General features: G+C 43.0%; 1 protein-coding gene across 1 annotated transcript; it reads right to left on the minus strand.

The window, feature by feature from the left end:
* Nucleotides 1-2970: 2970 nt before the first annotated feature.
* Nucleotides 2971-17096, minus strand: pik3cg (phosphatidylinositol-4,5-bisphosphate 3-kinase, catalytic subunit gamma). The gene is made up of 24 exons (XM_035646232.2): nt 16938-17096; nt 16073-16292; nt 15798-15969; nt 15041-15303; nt 14817-14903; nt 14624-14724; nt 14312-14481; nt 14042-14229; nt 13335-13442; nt 13132-13222; nt 12575-13004; nt 12394-12492; nt 12171-12306; nt 10217-10282; nt 9750-9893; nt 9588-9669; nt 8876-8979; nt 8156-8302; nt 7968-8058; nt 7746-7876; nt 6588-6699; nt 6024-6181; nt 5583-5664; nt 2971-5314 (listed from the first exon to the last, which is right to left on the minus strand). Exons 2-24 carry the CDS (start codon nt 16283-16285, stop codon nt 5115-5117), a joined length of 3375 nt encoding a protein of 1124 aa, XP_035502125.2. The 5' UTR covers nt 16286-16292; nt 16938-17096; the 3' UTR covers nt 2971-5114.
* Between the last annotated feature and the right edge of the window lie 2516 nt (nt 17097-19612).

A 19612-nucleotide genomic window follows, 5' to 3' on the forward strand; every position in this document is an offset into this window, starting at 1 on the left:
ATGAGATCCTGTCAGTTTTCCTTAAAATAATAGTTGGGAAATACACTTATATGATGTCAGAGTTAGAAGATCAATACCACTCCTGTGTACAAACTGTAAATATAAGACTGAAAACGAGGAAAACTGTTAGCTTTGTCCACTGGTTACAAAATGTTGCCAAGGGCACCAACATTGCCATGTTGGCACAAGTATTGTGTACTTCTCAAAGAAAATTCTCAAAAGATGGTTTCTGTCAGATAGGTAGGTAGTTTTAATTGTTTTTTGATGCTATAAAAACCTGTGAAACGTCATGATTGACAGCTGAGACTGACTCACAATTGGTCGAGTGCGCGTATCGGTGGGACCTCAGTACCGCGGCTCCGCTCCATCATCAGTACTGCTCAGACTCTGTGGCTCCAAATGATGTCACCAGCACAAGATGGCGTCACTCGTACCAGGGATATTTTATTTTTATTTCTGTTATAATGGGAGAAAGAGGAGATATGTCGTCCATCTATGGGGGAAAACAGTAAACAGCCTACATTCCGCAGCAGGTACATTTGGAATATAGAAGCAAAGTCTAAAATTGGCTTCGCATTCTACGTGAAAACACGCCTCACAGTTGCGGGCTGACTTACACTGAGCGCAGTATATCCTTTACAATACCCTAATTGCATTTCCTTGCCAACATTAAAGAGAAATGTTACGCCACACTACGGCAACAAGGAAGATAAAAAATAAAAGCATGAATGGAAACATCTCCAATGGCTGCCTACGACAGTTCACGCTCGCAACGTGAATTTAAAGGGGAAGCATTAAATCTGTATTTTATACCCTTCAAGCCACTTAAAGGCAGCTGCCATAAATAGACTCAAGTGCATCACACCCACACATGACAACCACATGCATGCACATAACGGCATTTCCATTGACACAGAAGCACAACAACGTGTGCACACGTCCATGTGCAAATTACACACATTCCGTTTTTTGGTATTTAGCTCCACAAGTCACTAGAATCCGTTGCTTAATTATCTGAATATGTACTAATTAACTAAAATTAACCTGAATACAGGTCCTGACCCCCAAATAACCCTCCGGGGGTGGGGGGGCCGGGCCAGGTGCCCTCACCCTGAAGATATAAAATTGAAATAGTTCCTTGCAAACACAGTGACTCAAAAGTCTATATGAGAACACACACACACACACACACACACACACACACACACACACACACACACACACACACACACACACACACACACACACACACACACACACACACACACACACACACACACACACACACACACACACACACACACACACACACACTGATTTCCCCCGTCGTCTGATCTGGTTCACGTCTTCCTGGAAAGGGACCAGAGATAATAGAGAGAGCCAGCGAATCGATTCTCAACGCTCCACTTCACTCCGGTTTCTTCCAGTTTCCTCCCACACCTGTCACAACTGAGGAAGTCATTCCACAAACGCCCCGGTTTAAATTTCTTTGGGGAAAAGAAAAAAACCTGTGGCTTCTCGGACATCAGTCAGCCACTATTATCAGAGCTGTGTCCTCTAACATACCTCGCCCTGCAAGCGAGTTTTAACCTTGGTAGCGACCTATTCAGCGATGACTTGACCGGCAGCCTTTCTATGGGAAAAAGCTGGACTTCCAGTAAAATGTATGCTACATGGGTCAATTCAAATAGAATTTTTGATTTTGACACAAAAAAATTATGACCAACATTAAAATAAGTCATATTCAAAAACATTATAAATTGCATATTAGCATCAGAGGCGTATATGTAAAACTGAAAAGAAAAAGAAAAAACTTCCAGCAACTTTGACTGAACAGCAATGACTCGTCACTTACACTTGCGCTATTCTGGTTTGATTCAGCGACTGAAGCACTAGAAGCACTTGTTTTGATGTGCTTAAGAAAGATGTTCTTATTCATTTATCTATTTATAGGTGTCTAGGATCCATCTATAGAGAGAGAGGAAGAAGAGATTAGAGACGGATGGGTTGCTCTTACATTTTGTAATTATGTCATTGCATACTATTGATATCATTGGAAAAAAATTACTCATATTCACACTAGATGCTCTGTTTTCCTATTAAGTAACAATATCTCAAAATATTGATTTAATTTTTTTGATATATCTCCCATTGAGATTATAAAACCTGGTAAACCATGTAATTTCTACAATGATTTGTGGCTTGTTTGAAAATAAACCCGCCTTTCTCAATTTCTTTTTTTCTCCAGCAAAAGTGAGCGGTATAAGATACATGATGTCTTTTATGTTCACTTGTCCCTCAGAGGTACAGAACATAAGGACATAAACATATCAAGCAATATGAGTGTTACGGAGAAATCGTGAGCGTTTAACTCGATTCAATGAACACCGCCATCACTTGTTAGATAAGCTGCTACGCAGTTCGTAGGTATGGTGAAAAGATGACAGTGACTACAGTAACAGAACAGAAAGAGAAGTCAGTGCTGTGGGGAATGAAGAGGCGTATCATCTAATCCAATTTGGACTCTCAACGCCCTGTACATCAAGACGTATACATCAGTTCATCGCCGTAAAACAAACTTGCATTGAAGAGACTTATACTTCACGCCCACGCGTACATATCTGTTGAACGAGTCAGAGATGGACATTAAAACTGACGGGAAGAGGAAGGGAAAGACTTGTGAGTGTAAAATATGAGTGAAGGAGGATGAAGGGGAGGATGAGATCGTTTGATACCAAATCCGGTCCTATATCTAACAACCATGGGGAAAAAAAAGGCGAGCAGTGTTGCCCCATCTCCTTGTCAAAGTTGATATTGTAAAAGAGTTTCAATTCAAATAATCGGTCAGGGTGAGAAAAAAGTTCATAAAAAAAGATGGGAGATACAGTGTGGGAGAAGGGGATGTCATTTTTTTCTGAACTGAACTATTAATGCAAACAATCGCCGTAAATCACTGAAAACACCCAAAAATTATGGCACATCACTTTAATTTTCTAACACCATTTCACAAAAAAGGGAACACGTTCCAGTTAATTCATTTCCAGAATCAATTGAAAATGTTGACAGGCACACAGGGCACACTCCATAAAAAAAAAGAAGAAGTGACATTTATCAACAATAAAAGCTACTTAGATCATGGGTTGCCACTTTAGTCTCCTAACTTTGCCTCAGTCTCTGCTCAGCTGTGATTTTACACAAAACGTCTGCAAGTCGTGTGGATTATGATCTTGTTGTCATCTTATAAGGGTGTTTTTTTTCTTTGCTTGAGAATATGATGTGGCATAAAAAAACAACTATATATTACATTCTCCTATTTAACAGGTGACTACAGCACTGGCCAGCACGTGCTCAATGTCACAGGCCACTGTGGCATTCTACAGTAGTTACAAATCAGCATAGTCAAATACGACTTTTAGTGCATGTTTTTGGAATCAAAATTTCATCAGCACCGAGTCTTTAATGTAAAAAATCCTTCATTAACAGTGAGTGCAAATAAAAAAAGATTGGTGTATATATATATTTTTTAAATCATCAAAAACACTTAATTAATATTCCACTACCAATGTTTGAGCAGGAGAATCCTGCTAATTTAATAATTACTTACTTGCATAATATTCATTTTAACCAGGTGCTTTGACTATTAAACATGTTTCTATCTATTTAACAGACTGATCCTTTAATCTTCGATAGAACAGTACGTTTCAGGGGACAGTGCAGCACGACTTCAGTAAGAATTCAATAAACAGTGGGACATCTATTATGTTTAAGAGGCTAATAAGGCAAAGAGAACTTGAGAGAAATGTGTTTCCTCAGCAGAGATGGAATGAATCAAGTGGAAACAGGTCAGAGAACGGATTCCTCACGCCAGGAAACAGTAAAAAAGTTTCTTATCTGACAACCTTGGGAGTTGCATGATCAGTTTCTAAGACTAGAGGTTACTCTTACAGCAGGCAAAGACTTATGATTTGTCATATTGTTGCTATTGTAGCAAAATAAAAAATACACACCTCCTATGAATGTTATTTTCTGAGCTTGGTGTGGATGCTGGACTTGGTCTAAGCAATGCATTGAAAAACTCTTTTTACTGCGCTGCCTTGATTATCTTCAGCAATGAATATTATTAAAGCTGGACTGCGAGACTCTTCAGTATTTATATATAAACGAGATCACACGATGCTGACTGAGCCTGTCAGCACCAGGTTACTCTCTCTGTATTTAGAAGTAAAGCACAGATTTAAATCAGTGGCTTTAAACATAGGTAGTGATGCATTTTACCAGAGATGATTGTTTAGCCAGAGCTGAAGATGGAAACAACTGTTGCAACTGAGATGGAGTAGGCTAAAACTAATAGGAAAAAAAAAAAATAAAAACCATGTAATAATTCATTTTTTGCTTTGTTTGCTTAGGAAGGATTACAGTCTAAAAAGGAAAACGTTCTGCATCGAGGACGTGTTATTAGACGTGTAATTCCTCTCGTTGCCAGAAGGGGGAGACAAATGTTCCGGTTAAAGTTAATTTAAAGGGGCAGTAAGCGATTTTGGGAAGAAAAGCTTGTTTCTCTCTTGTTGTTGTGATTTTACTGCTCTGGCCGGGCCGCGAATCCATGACCTCTGGTGTGTGAGAATCCGATGCCCTAACCACTAGGCAAAAACCGCAGAGTTACAGCGTCACTCACCAGCATGTCTCTTAAGGTGTCGACGAGTGATTTTTGTTGTTGTTTGCAATTGACAGAGCCTGGGATGAGCCGAAAAAAATGGATTTTTTTCCCCGGCACGAAACACAGAAACGACAGCTAACGGGCCGTGAGGAAATATTGATTTTTAACAAAACGTGTATTGCTTTGCTTTTACTGCCCCTTTAATTGAGCACTTGCGCACCTTGGTGGCAAAGTCTGCAGGCCCTGGAATCTCCAGGGCCTGCAAATCCTCACGATTTCATTAACTTACACTTTTTCCTCACTCAGTAGCGTTGACCTGATCTAGTTCTTGTTTTAAAGCTCTATTCTTTTTTCAGGAGTTTAAACGATTTGGTTTTGATGGACTTGACTTCCACAAAATTTACACACACGGTCTTCAAGAGGAACAGGTTGAAGTCGGAGTCTTTCCCGCCTCGTACTAAGTGGACCGTTTGTCCACACCCTGCTTGATACCCAGCACCAGGTGAACAAACCAGTTGATCTGAACCATCCAGCCTTTCTCCCTGCATATCTCTATCTGGTCCAGTAGATGGCGCTGGGCCTCGTCCTCGTTGCGACCGACAGTCAAGGCCTCGCGGATGTACTCAATGTCCTCCTTGCTGGTCAGCTGGGGCATGCCTGTTTAATGATCCAGAAAATAGGTGATTACCTTTCCTGACATAAGAATGAACTCATGTCAGTATCTATCAGTTGTTTTGTTGCTTAATCTGAAAAATACATTTGGTTTTTACTTTAAGTAGCTGTTCTGTCAGTAAAGATAAATAACAAAAGTGCCAACGAATTAGTGATCAAGTTTTAAACAAAAATCCAGATTAAAAACAAAACATTTTGGACATCTCTTGACAACAATACTCTTGAGTACAACACATAAGGGAGGGGGTCGTACCGGTCATCAGCATCATGGAGAAGAGGATGATGAGCAGGTTGGTGTGGTGCCGAAGGGCGAGGTAAGCCTTCACACACACATCCTGAGACAGAAACAAAAGCTGCGTAATTAAAATGCATACATCCTGTACATACATGTAAGATAAGGAGCTAAGACTGGCAGCCATATTGGAGGTCACCTCTTAGCAACAGTTGCTAGCTGATTTAAAGGAGCTACACAAGTTTTGCTATTGCTCCACAGCTGAGATTAACATGTGTTTACTGAACCAATGTGGCAGAGACATTGCGACTTCAGCATCAAACTTTATTCCTTCGCTCTACAGCAGTGGAGAGTGACACCAGTGTTAACTTGTCCTTCTTCCCTTTCTGTTACTTGACGTAAGATGACATCGGATGGATGTGTGAAAATGTATCTATGTAATCCCTTTTTCTTTTTTGGCACCTGGAATTTCTGGAAGTGGGGGCTACTTTTCTTCCCCGATGTTCCCATGACATACAGGAAGTCGGGTGTGAGCACGAAGGGAACCCACTCCTTGCTGATTCCCATGAAGCTCTTGTAATTCCCCAGGATGTGACCAAAGTCGATGTGGAAGAGATTCCCTGCATAAACACAAAGGAGACTAGTTTTCAGTATTTCCTACAGGTTTTTTTTTGATTTTTTTTCTTCCCCTGAGCTTCATGTTTGATTGCATTACACACAGAAAGTATAAGGACCATAAAGGATGTGTTTGAAAAACTGCAAAACAAACCTCAAAAACAGAAAAACTAATACGGCAGTTTGGATAAACTCTTTAATTTCAAAATGTGGTAATTCAAAATGTATTTATTGAAAATCGTTAAATAATGGTGTGTATAAACTCCAGTCTATTCATATTCTTTTGCAAAAGGTTAACAAAATCATGTGACTTTTTAAGCCTCTTTACAGATACTTGAAGGTAAGATTTTTACGATTACTCAATAACTTGCTTAACACGGTTTTATGAAAAAGTATGTCTTTCTCCGTTACCAGATTCAGTGATCATGATGTTGTCATTGTGGCGGTCCCCGATTCCCAGGACGTATGTGGCCACACAGTAGCCACCACAGGAATATAGAAACCTCTCCACAGCCTGCTGGAACTACAGAGAGAGGAAGAAGAAGAAAAACTGTTTGTTGCACAGGGAAAAACATCTGTTAGTTTATTTCCCATGCTCACAGCTCGCAGCTGTTCAAACATGTGAAACGGGTGCGAAAATGAAAAGAATTGCCTTCCTCCATTAGATCTTTCACAGAATTGTGCTTTGATGTATTAGACGCAGGGAAAAAAACATATGGAAGCACAGAGTGGAGTCGCCTTTCGGATGACACGTAAAACGTAACAAATAGGAATTAAATAGATTCAGACACGGGCAGTGCAGGTGTCATGGCTAAAAGTAGTGTGTGCGTGTGTGTGTGTGTGTGTGTGTGTGTGTGTGTGTGTGTGTGTGTGTGTGTGAGATTGTTATGGTGACAGGAAAAACCCTGAGGGTTGCTTCCTTCCTCTCTGTGGCACTGCTGCAACTTCCTCTAACGTCTCGTGAACTGAGCGACTGTTGCTACACACAAAGGTGCTCAATCGGCATGAATCCATCGAACATTATATAAAACGCGTCAGCTCAAAAAGGCTCACAGGTTTCGGTGTTGCAACTAACGATTATTTTCATAATCCATTAATCTGTCATTATTTTCTCAATTAATCGATTAGTTGTTTGGTACATAAAGTGTCATAGAATGTTGAAAAATGTTGATCGTGTTTCCCAAAACTCCGAGATGATGTTTTGTTTCGTCCACACACCAAAGATACTCAGTTTACTGTCATAGAGGAGCAAAGAAACCAGACATATCCATATTTAAGAAGCTGAAAAAAAAGGATTTGCCTTTTTTTCATAAAAACTACTTGAACCGATTATCGAAATAGCTGGCTACTAATTGGTTAGTTACTATTTGATTAATCGATTAACTGTTGCAGCTCTACACAGATTATGACTTATTGTGAAGATAACAAAGACATATTGGTGAGGGCGTTTTGTAGATGGAAGGATGGATGCAGTTGAGAGTGGATGTTTGTGTCTCTCCGTTGTCCATGCCGTCAACCAAATAAAAGATTTGCATGTTATCTGATCTGCTGAAATCTGATGAGCCGTACCTTGTCCTCGTTGACACACTTGTCTCGCAGCCACTGATAGAGGATCTCGTCTTTAAAAGCGCCTGTGCTCCCGACGACGCTCTGCTGGATGTTAGCGATGGTGGTGGCGTCCTTTACGATCTCTATCATACCTACGGACACAAAGACAGAGGGGGGATTAGGGGGAAATACCACAGAATGTTTGTTTTCTAAACCTGACCAGTTATTTATTTTATCCCTGACCTATTCTGTTTCCAGTGGATATGCAGCCATACGGTAACAGGCAGAGATCCAGAGATTCAGTCTCCCAGATCGACTCCATGATCAACAGAATCTGCGGGCACACGGGACAAAAATGCAAAACATGAGTCTCGGCGTCCTCCTCCAATAGGTTGGCTGAATTCTGTGTTCAAGACTAAGGTGCCACTCACCTGCAGGATGAGCATATCCTGCCTGAGGTCATCGCCGTCTTTGAAGATGATGCCGATAGGGTCTTTGGACAGAGTGGTGGGGTCAGCCCGTTTGAACTGCAGCCACAATGGCTTCTTCTTGGACGCCATCACTTTGCATTGCTCAATCTGCAAACACATACATTTATTCTGAAATTTCCAGAATTCACCGCAGGTAATTCTGATGTTCCTGATGGGAAATCGGTTTGGTTTTCTTTTTTCCGATCATTAGATGGTGACAGATACAATACATAGAGAATTTGCACGGCAATAATCCAATGCAATGCATCACAGCGTTTGTAGCAACTGCTAATTTCCAAAACCCGAAGGGAAAGGCCTTTCAGATTTTTTTTTTGTAAGCGTTTTTGGAGAAAAATGAATTGTTGTTATTGTTCTAACCGCACTGATCGGTGCTCGGACCAGCAGCCTCGGGTACGGGAGACAGACGCTCTAACATAAAAACCCTGAATCATAGCATTTGTTGCTAGCACATCTCTTAAGGTGTCGGGGGAGTTATGTTTACAAACTGGACACACTGTGTTGTGTGGTCCAAAAAAAAGGGTAATGGATTAAAATAGCTTACTGCCCCTTTAAGGCAACGAACATAAAACATCACAATTAATGTCACTGTGTATAACTGCGTATGGGATTTCTCCAATGCCAGTGTGTGTGTGTGTGTGTGTGTGTGTGTCCGTCCCTCACCATCAGGGCTCCAGCTCTCAGTCCAGGATCATAAGGGACTCTGAAATTCTCGGGCAGACCAGACGACTGCAGAGTCTCCAGCTTCTGACGCAACTGAAACACCACTGACACACACACACACACACACACACACACACACACACACACACACACACACACACACACACACACACACACACACACACACACACACACACACACACACACACACACACACACACACACACACACACACACACACACACACACACACACACACACACACACACACACTTTAGTTTCACTTCCTTAAGATGTGTTTTTATGAGTCTTTCAAAAAACGACAGACACTGCTGCATTTCACTTTTCGTCTTACGTCGGTTTTCACATTACAGTTTTACAGACTCTGATCAAAGTAAGTACGTAGTTCAAATCAAAGAGTTCATTGATATTGGTTGGTGACGTGGAGGCTGCAGTAGTGGCAGGAGAGAAAACTATGGAAGGTACTGTAACAGATCCTGCAGTGATTATGATGTCAGATTCAGTCGATTCAAAATTTTAAGATGTGCATCAAAAAAGAATTGTACAATTGTTGCCTCTAATTAGATTTAGATGATCTTAACAACATAAAATGCACTTTTACTATGGGGATGTTTGACACAGGTTACTGTCAGTGCTTTGCTCAGCACACAGAGATTAAACATGGCCTTGAGGTTGAATTTCTCCTCCTCACCTTGTGCAGTGATGTCATATTTGTCAGCGGACATGGCCTTCATCTCACGGGTGACTTTCTGCAGAGCCTCTGTCATCTCCACCTGCACGGAGAGCATCAGTTCATTCTGTCAGTTGGTTAAAAAGCTGCTGTGTTGTGGGGGGGGGGGGTTGTGTTACTCACCTGTTTCCTGTAGTCCTGAAGCATGGCTTCCCCGCACCCTCTGAGGTAGGCCTCCAGCAGGACGGCGTACCGCTGCTGGTAATGCATGGACTGGGCGATCTCGCTGCGCAGGAACCAGAAGAGAAAATGACCGATACGCTTACTCTGTGGAGAGCAGAGTAACAAAACAAGAGGGAGAAGAAAATAAAAGAATAGGGTTGAGGTTAATGAAATGTTCATCATGATGTTATCACATATCAACCCGGAAAAAAACGAGACAAGGCAGGAAGACGAAAAGCAAAAGAATAGGAACAAATATAGACACCCACCCACCCACACACACACACACACACACACACACACACACACACACACACACACACACACACACACACACACACACACACACACACACACACACACACACACACACACACACACACACACACTACAAAGTGTGTGAGACAACAGATGTTGGTCCTGCTTACCCTCAGAGCTCTCTTCAGCAGGAACCTCACCAGGGCACTATCATGGTAGGGCTCAAACTTGACCGCCTGAAGGAAAAACACATACACAAACAGACACACACACACACACGATTAATGAGCACATTCAAATATAAACACATTCAAAAACCCTGTGGATACACACCAAACCACATTGTGGTCAATCTGAATATGAGACAGTTTTCTATTTAAAAATGTTTTTTTGGGGGGTAAATTCACAAAAAACTAAATTCCCCCTTTAGAGTTCATGATCAAATTTTTATGCTTTAGTTGCCACAGCAAAAAGGAAGTTATATTATCTTCGGCAGTAATACTGCAAACTAACAAACAAACAAACAAATTCAAATACAATAGTTATATAGTACAAATAGTTTACTCAAAAACTACAGAACTCATTTCCATGAAATTTCATGGAGATGTCTTTAAAATGTCCAGATAGGGCATTAGCCTTGATGGTGGTACAGTATGAGCTCTGAAAATCCTTCCCTATATGAAATAGAACAAACAGAATTACACCTATAATACCCGTTCTGAGTCAGTGGAACAACTTTGCAAAGCAGGCAGTCAGTATTTTTCTGTGTTATTCCATATATGCATATCAGTAGTGAAATAAAAAAAAAACTCCACGTGTCGCAGACGTGCAGAGGATACAACGGGTCTGTGGAGGAGAAAGTAATTTTCCTATCGGAGCAAAAGGCCCGCTGATGGGCTCGGCTGATAATTCACATTGCTAATGCAAAGTTAACCACGGAGTCCAAAAAAAGAAAATGGAAATGCATCGGAAGACAAACATGCACGCGCATGTGCCGAGCTGCCTCTTTCCACGAGCGTGTGGAATAGTGACTCAGGTGGCGCGGGATATTTCACAGGAAGGAGTGATTCATCACGTCAAGTTTATTTTGTTCTGGCACTGTGAGCCCCAAATGTGACGCAGATGATGTGTTCAGTGTCTCTCATATGAAATGAGATATCAATTAGTAATTGTAGTTCCACATAGTCTGTTGCTGGGCAACACACCTAATATCACTCTGTTATAGGGGGGCGTCTTTGGCGGCACCGATGCTGCCTTCATGTGCTAGTTGGTAGGTCTTAATTCCCTACACATGAAGTTGGAATTACGAGAAAGTCACGTTCAAGTGCTTTGTTATTGGAAGAAATGGTGAAATGGCTGATGTTATAACTTTGCACTGCGCTGGCAGACTATAGTCCAATTTGTTACGGATAGAATGATGAACAGCGATTGGTCTATATCAAGTTAACTGCACATAGATTGCAGATTAAAATGATGTACAGGAGCAACAGCTAATACTTGTTGCACTGTTAAAAAATACAGAATTACGTACCATCCATTACTGAATACATCCTCTCTTTCTGCCATGTTGAAAGGTTCTGGTCGCCCCCAACTCGGGAACTCGGGTATTAAAAATGATCTCAAAGTTTCCCACTCAAAATCACGACTGGAGTGGGGGCATTCATGTGCAATTTCAAAGCCGGTAAGTTGTATTTACCATAATTCCGATACCGCATGAAGGCAGCGGCGGTGCCCCATCCAATAAGAGTCGGGGTGGAACTTGTTTGGTGGAACGTTTTGCATGTGAAGACGCAAGCACCGTAGGTAAAATGGCTACATTCACTACAAGAAAATACTTCTCAAAAACAAAAAAAGACATATGTGATGTCAGGTCCATACCCACAGTCTGCATCTGGTGAGTTTGACGATAGCAACGGAAATAAGTACGTTTTTATTGAGCAATCGGTCAAAGGGGGAAAGCATGTGACATATTTTGACTTGAGTGAAAGTAGCAGTGCCTCGGTGCAGAAGTCCTGCCGTCGCGATGTTACTAAAGTAGACATACAAACGAGTAGTTTGAGATTTGGGGAAATATTCTAATCTGCTTTTTTACAGAGAGTCAAGATACCGAAAGAAGAGACTCACCTGTACAAGCTGCAGGAGATATCGGAGCACGTCGTCATCCTCCAGAGTCTCCAGCTTCCTCACGGCCATGGAGCGGACCTGAGCGTCCGAGTAGTGACAGTCCAGCAGCTGCATGGCCAGACCGACGTCCAGGCCGCTGTGAGAGAACGACACAAAACCACAGGTTACGGCAACAAGGAAAGACACGGCGTGGTGGCAGTATCATAAAAAAAACAACATTGACCTGCTGTCCCATGCACTGCTCCGCTCCAACAGGCGGTGCGTTGCCAAAACATCTTCCTGTTTCCCCCAACGGACCGAGCTCAGCAGCTTTGGGTACGCCCTGAGGACGGGGATATCAAAAAAATTGATATTGAGCAGTAAGAGGAAAAATAATAATATGACAAATATAATAAAAGAAGCACCTGGGGTCGCGCAGACACTCGTGCCTGAAGTGCCAGAGCAGCTCCTTGTCCTCAGGGCTGAGCGGATGCAGGGGGTCGGTCGCCACGATGGCCTCGAACTGCTTTTTCAGGTGGTTGGGCATCTCCCTCTGGCCCCGCTCCCCAGCCTCGGCGTCCTCGGCTGCGGCCGGCGCCGCCCGGCTCGCGTCGCGGCTCTTGGGCAGCACCACTGGGTAACAATACTTGTCCAGCAAAATGGCGACCGCCATGGATGAGGCCTTGTCCGGGTTGGTTGCTGAGGTGAGCTTGTCAGCGTTGATGCTGCTGCTGCTCTCCTCGCTCTTCTCGGGCATCTTCCACATGTGGAGGATGAACTCGCCCTGGCGGAGCAGCGATCGGTGGTCGATCAGGAGCAGGTTGACATAGTACAGGAGGCGACTCTTGGTCTTTGCTGGGAGACAGACAGACAGACACACAGACAGACAGACAGACAGACAGACAGACAGACAGACAGACGTAAGCCTCATTTTGTAAACTGTCAGCTGCATGAGGGCCTGCTACATGAGAGAAGACCTCACCGTCATGGCTGCTTCCTCCTCCTCCTGCTGTATTGTCCTGGTACGAGCTTCCCTTGGAGTTTGACATCTGTGGTTGTTTCCCACACACCACCTGGATGAGAAGGACGAGGTCGAGCAGGATCATTGTGTAGCAGAGAAAAATTCAGCCGTCCATCTCCCAAACAGCAGAGCATCAATAAACAATATTCAATGTGGGAGTTTACCTGCAGGTTGAGGCGCGCCCCCTTCGGCAGGTCCTTGATCTTTATGTTGAACTCTAGCCAGCAGTTCCACAGCACTTCTTCGTTGAAGGTTTTGGAGGTCGTCCTCTCCTGAAAATAATCGATTCTGGGTTAAATTTCAGGTGCTGTGTTAAAAAGAAAAAAACATTTGTGGTTCTCAGATATGATTTGCTGAATCTAGTTTTTTAGATTTTAAAGGAATCAAACCTTGTTTTACCCTAAAAATGCATGGTCATCTATTGAAATCTTTTAACTTGCTCCCTGTCAAAAGAACTGAGACTGAATTTATTAAATCATTCCAAACATTGTTTTATTTCGAATTTATATTATCTTATATTCTATTCTGTTTAATATTCTTTTTGATTGTCCAATTTTATTTCAATTATGGTTCTGAAATGTTTTTAATCCTGGTTCAAATGTAGAGCACATTGTAAATTTGTTGTGTCCTCCATAAAAGCTTATTATCAATGTTCATTATTCTCTCATTTCCTTTTCTCTTCTATATTGTTGTTTAGATTCTTAGTTCCTCCGTTTCCCCACATGAGCCACAGGAAACCGTTTTGACTGTCCTGCAGCTGTATCACAGCTGTATTACGTATAATGGAACGAAAAGTTTAACTTCTTTTTGGGGTTTTCTCTTTTGTGTGCCTCAAATTTTCTCCCACCGTGCTGTATATCTTTTTCTTTACCTGGGCCAACAGCTGCTGGCCGTGGAAGATGCTGGCCTCTATGAAGACGATGAACTCGGGGACTTTGGGCAGGGACGGGATGTCGATACCCAGCACTTTCACCCTGAACTTCCTGTTACAGTCCCACATGGAGATGGTGAACACCCGCTCGTGGTCTTTCTCGTCGATGGTCAACTGCTCGTGGGTGCCTGGCGAAAGGAACGAAGTGGACCATACGTCAGTAAAACTGAGTAGATATGATAGATATTCTTCCTCAGTTCAAGCCGTTACCTGCGACGCCCGTGCAGTCGTCCACCTGGGCCCAGTCCTCCTTCTGTACCAGATCCAGATCGGGATCTGGGGGCGTCTCCAGAACCAGGTGGATCTCTTCGCCATTCTTCATGCTCTGACGGATCCAGTTGAAGTTCTGCAGAGGTTTGCCCCCGTACAGGTACTCTTCCCTGTGTGAACAGATCGGGAAATGTTTGCTTTTTCAAAGTTTAAAACATGAAAACAATCATGATAATCTGCTTCTAAACCACCCTGTGACACATAACCTAATCAATAACTCTTTAAGGTTCTTTGTTTTGACATCTGACATACCTGCCACACACGCGCAGGACGTAGTCTGCCTCGCACACGTCCTCGGGGATGCCCAGCAAGAGACGTTTATTTGCCATCTTGGCGAAAAAACTTGCCAACACCTAAACAAGACCAAGTAAAAGAAAACGGGCTCAGAAATAGAGCGCCGAGCAGTAAATAAATATGTAGTTAATGCATCCCGACATTTGTCTACCTGTGCCGGCGTGTCGTCGATGGAGACCTTGATGGTCTGGCTGACTGTGCTGATATGGATCACCAGCAGGATGTGATTGTTGCTCACCTGAGAGGTGGGACAAAATGAGAATTCATGAAAATACTGAGTTTACAGTCCATTCTTTATGTGCCGGGACTGAAATACCCGCTGCACTTTAATTCATGAATTGGTAATTCACAAGCAATTAAGTCACACGCGCATACCTTGCTGAGCAGGTGCTCGGGCAGTGGCTTACGGGTCACCCAGGGGTCCACGGAGTAGAGCCGCGGGTCGCGGTCGGACAGCTCGACGCGGCGCGGCGTCAGCAGCTTCCTGCGCGTGAACTCCAGCTCGTCGTCGTGCACGTTGCTGACGTCGGTCACGTCGTAGCCGATCAGGTAGTTCAGGTAGCGCTGGTACTGCGCGGACTCGTCCGAGGGCTGGGGGCGGGGCACTAGCTGGATCCGCCCCACGTCCTTCTTCAGGGCTTTTTAGGAAACACAACAGACACGGGGTGCGGTCGAAATGTCCTTCCTATCATCTTTTCCTATCTACTATTACTTGACCTCAGTGGGAAACGTCATGAGGTCAAGGAAAGGTGTAAAGGAGGACTGATAGGAGTTAGGAAAAGCCGACAGCGCTGCTCAGAGAATCCGACTCAACTTTCACTAAACTACGTCATCATGTGACGGCGGATGTTATTGATGTGCGTCTGCTGTTGTGAAACTACAAATTGTGGGGCGGCTATATCTCCTTTCCTTTCGCATAGGAAGGTCCAGTGTACCTTATGCTAGAGGAGATAGGAAAGGAAGCATTGGAGCCCCTTTCCTATGCATTTAAATAATCCGAACAGCTCTTATCATGGCTGCTGAACAAAAACTTCCGGGTCAATTCAAGATTTAGGAAATTTCCTAAGCCAATTTGACAATTTGACCTCCGTGGGGTGGAAAAGTGAAAAGCATCTCTGTCAAGTGTCCGTACCTCTCCAGTAGCGGATACAGTCGAGCGTCTGGAAGACCTGGTGCTTGTCGTAGATCTCGCACATGTTGCCTTTCTTCGGGTAGAGCAGGATGCAGTGGTCGGGGGAAAACCTCTGGTAGAAGTCGGGACAGAGGTTGGACGTCACCGCCTTCAGCCACACCTGAGCTTTCACCTGGGAGTCGGGAAACGTGCACCGTTATGACCACCGGTGTCACACCCATAAACAAATGAGCCGCAGTTTTAAAATCGGTAATAAAAAAACAACACCAGCGGACCTGTTCCACGGTCCAGTTGCCGGCGACCTCCAGCAGCAGGGTGTCGGGGCCGTTCCCCGCGCGCGCTGCCGTCGGCAGGACGAACTCCACGGCGATCTGGTCCATGGAGGTGCTGGGGGACGACGTGATGGCCTTCTTCCTCCGCCTCCTCCGGGCCTCCTCTCGCAGGACTTTGGGCTCTTCGTCGCTCACCAGGATCTGCTGGCCGTCCATCGCCTAGCTACACGGGGGGACGGGAGCAGGAAAACAGAAAAAGGACAAACTTTTACTCTGTCCTCTTGTGTACACAGCATGTGACCATACAAGACAGATTCACCAACAGAGAGACTGAAACACAATTTGTAATCCGAGACACCCATCGCTCAGAAACAGGGTTTCTGATCTATGACCTCTGACCTTTTGGGCCCTGTTTCCAGGAAGCAGGTTTAGTGGATAATCAGAGCTTTTTTTTCAGGTCAACTCACTCACACACACACACTAGAGGTGAATCTACTCATCTCGACTGACAGGATTCACGAGTGGAGTTTTTTGGTTGAAGTGCGTCTTTTCGCACCAGAGGCAGTTTAGGGGCAAAAGCAGGAAGCAGAACTCGACACGGTCTGGACGTTGCCGACACTCCACGGAACCGACACCGTCTCTCGTTCCGCGGACCGACTGTCGAGTCCGTGTCCGCTGCTGAAACGGACCGTTACAACCCGCCGCGACGAGGAGACACAACTTTTTCCTTTCTTCTTTTTTTTGACTTTCACCGGGAGGAGGAACCGTTAGTCCGCGGCCAGTGTCGCTGTTCGCCTGCCGTGATAACGACGCGTCTGTTTAAAACTAAAAAAGTAAAGTGATTTTTTCTTCTTCTTCCATAACTCACCAATGGACGCAGGCACAGAAGGCGACGACGACCCGAGTTGTGGACGAAGGTTTCGGCATTGATGCTACATGGAGGAGACGACGGACCGCAGAGAAGAGCGCTCAGGAGTCGCAGAGTGAGGGGGTGGAGGAAAAGTTCACCGGCTAACTTCGTGTAGTGACAACAAGAACAACGCTTCCGGTATCTCTTCAAAGTAAAAACATTATACTTGCGCGATCGAAACCATGGTCTGTATTTTTGAATGGCACATGTAAGCGCGCGCGCGTGTGTCCGTGTGTGCGTGTGTGTGTGTGTGTGTAAGCCTACGAACCTGAACCAATATGTGTAAAAGAGGAAATTAAACTAACTATTTAAAGACTTTTTTAAACATGAACACGTTCTTATTAAAACAGCAACAACAACAAAAACTATAAACCAAACTAAATATAGCTTTGTTAATATTATGATAGATAATAATTTTCGTCTTCATGTTAGTAAACTATTGTATTGTATTTTTTTGGCAGATGTAAGCATATATATGTGTGTGTGTGTGTGTGTGTGTGTGTGTGTGTGTGTGTGTGTATGTGTGTGTGTGTGTGTGTGTGTGTGTGTGTGTGTGTGTGTGTGTGTGTGAGCCTACAAACCTGAACCAAATTATGTAAAAGAGGAAATTAAACTAACTATTTAAAGACTTTTTTAAACATTAACACGTTCTCATTAAAACAACAACAACAAAAAACAATAAACCAAACCAAATATACCTCTGTTAAATCATAACATCTTCGTCATCATGTAAGTAAACTGAAAAATTATTCAATTTTAAGAACGTGTAGCAGTTCTAGTATCTAACCACAAAGTGAAACTCTGTCTTTTTGCCTGTGTATTTCTGTTGATTTCCCTATGCTTAAGTTTAAGGTGCATTTATTATGATTTATTCTAAATTAGCTTATTGATTTTATTTTGAAAGCATTGAGCGTTGTTGCGCTGTAACCTTGTCTGGCTTTGATGTAGTTTTGCACTGCGAACAGCGGGGGGCAGTGAACACTCACGCCCCAGTGTCAGCGCCACATGAGCACTGATCTGTCCTGATCAATAGTGATTCTAATAATTATTACTTTTAAAAAAATAGAAATTTTAGTTTTGATACTTGAAATAATTCAAATTTGAATAACTTTGGCATATTCTTATAACAATAATAGTAATTCTAATAATAATCACAGTAGGTCCTCGTTGAATTTGTCAGCGGCTCTGGCCCTATAATACACTGTCTATCATACCATTACCACTGTCTATACTGTACATATCTGTCCATAGCAATACTCTTACACTTTATTTAATTTTCTTTAGTGAACTCATTCTGTCAATACTGTTCATAGTGCACATATCCTATTTATATTTTATTTGAATATACATGTTTCTCTACACTTCTCTACAAACTACAGTTTTTTACATAATAGTATGTGCATGAAACATCTAAATGACTTTTTTTTCAGTCATGACCAACTTCTCAAATAGTTTTTTTCAGTAGATACTTTTAGTCTTGACTGCTTGTTATTATAACTGCACTTTTTTTTTTACCCCACCATTGAGAGGAGTCGAAGGTGATGTTTTTCTCTAAATGTGGTTCCACCTCTACAATTATACTTTAAGGATGTGTGTACTTAGCGATATGAAGGATTTCCAACAGTGGATCTGAGACTCAGAGCAGCCAGAGAAGTGACTGGGTTCTTTGGCTGAACCTACCTGTTGTACTAGTTACACTGGACGACTGAGCTGATGACAATTTGTCTGCTGCTGCTGCTGCTGCAAATATCAACAACATGCATACCTATACGTTTTCTTGTTTTTTCCGCACATGCCAACAAAGGGAATCATTTTGGCTGTTTTATCAGTTTCATGTTCACTAGACTACAACACTTGCATGCAGCGTTTACTTTAACTCTGAAAAAGAACTGTGAAAAAATGATGTATCTCAATTTGTGGATTGAAAATTGTGGAAGAGTCTGCATGTTAAACTAAAGCAATAGTCCAAACATTATCCAGTTTTTAAAAAAATTATAAAGATATGATCCTCCCTTAATACAGGGATGAAGAAGGGCTTTGATTAGGGTATCGTTTATAAAATCGTGCGTAGGATCTAAAAGTGTACGTGCGTGCGCACGCACACCTGTGCGCAATTCTCCCTTTATAAATCACAGATCACCTACAAGTGTGCGTACGTGAATCGGCCTCATATCCCGCCCTGTACACGCCCATGTTAACCATAAATAGTCAATGCAAATCACCTCATGAATGCTGATCCGTATATTAATGATCCTGGCATCCAATTGTTCTTTCGTTCCGACAGGTGAGAAAGAAAAAGAAAAAAAACTCACTTCTCAGACACTGCCATAGACTCGCCTTTAGGGAGGGGGACGCCCGGAAAACAGCGTTAATCAGTGGCACAGCAGGGGATCACTAATAAAAAGAAGCAGTGCGAGAGGCGACTTGTTGCTGCGGCTGTCAACCGTCAGTGGGACATAGTGGACAGCGGGAGAAACGAGAAAAAGTTGTCCGATCTGAAGTTTCGCTACATCTTTCAACTCCTTCACAAACATGTATATAATTTGTGTTGCTTGAGTATTATTTTAAATGTGCGACATAAAGAAGCTCATTCATTCAAGGTGGAGGCAAAGAGGAATGTTTCCGCACTCTCT

The sequence above is a fragment of the Scophthalmus maximus genome, chromosome 12 (assembly GCF_022379125.1).
Source record: "Scophthalmus maximus strain ysfricsl-2021 chromosome 12, ASM2237912v1, whole genome shotgun sequence".
Taxonomy (NCBI): Eukaryota; Metazoa; Chordata; class Actinopteri; order Pleuronectiformes; family Scophthalmidae; genus Scophthalmus; species Scophthalmus maximus.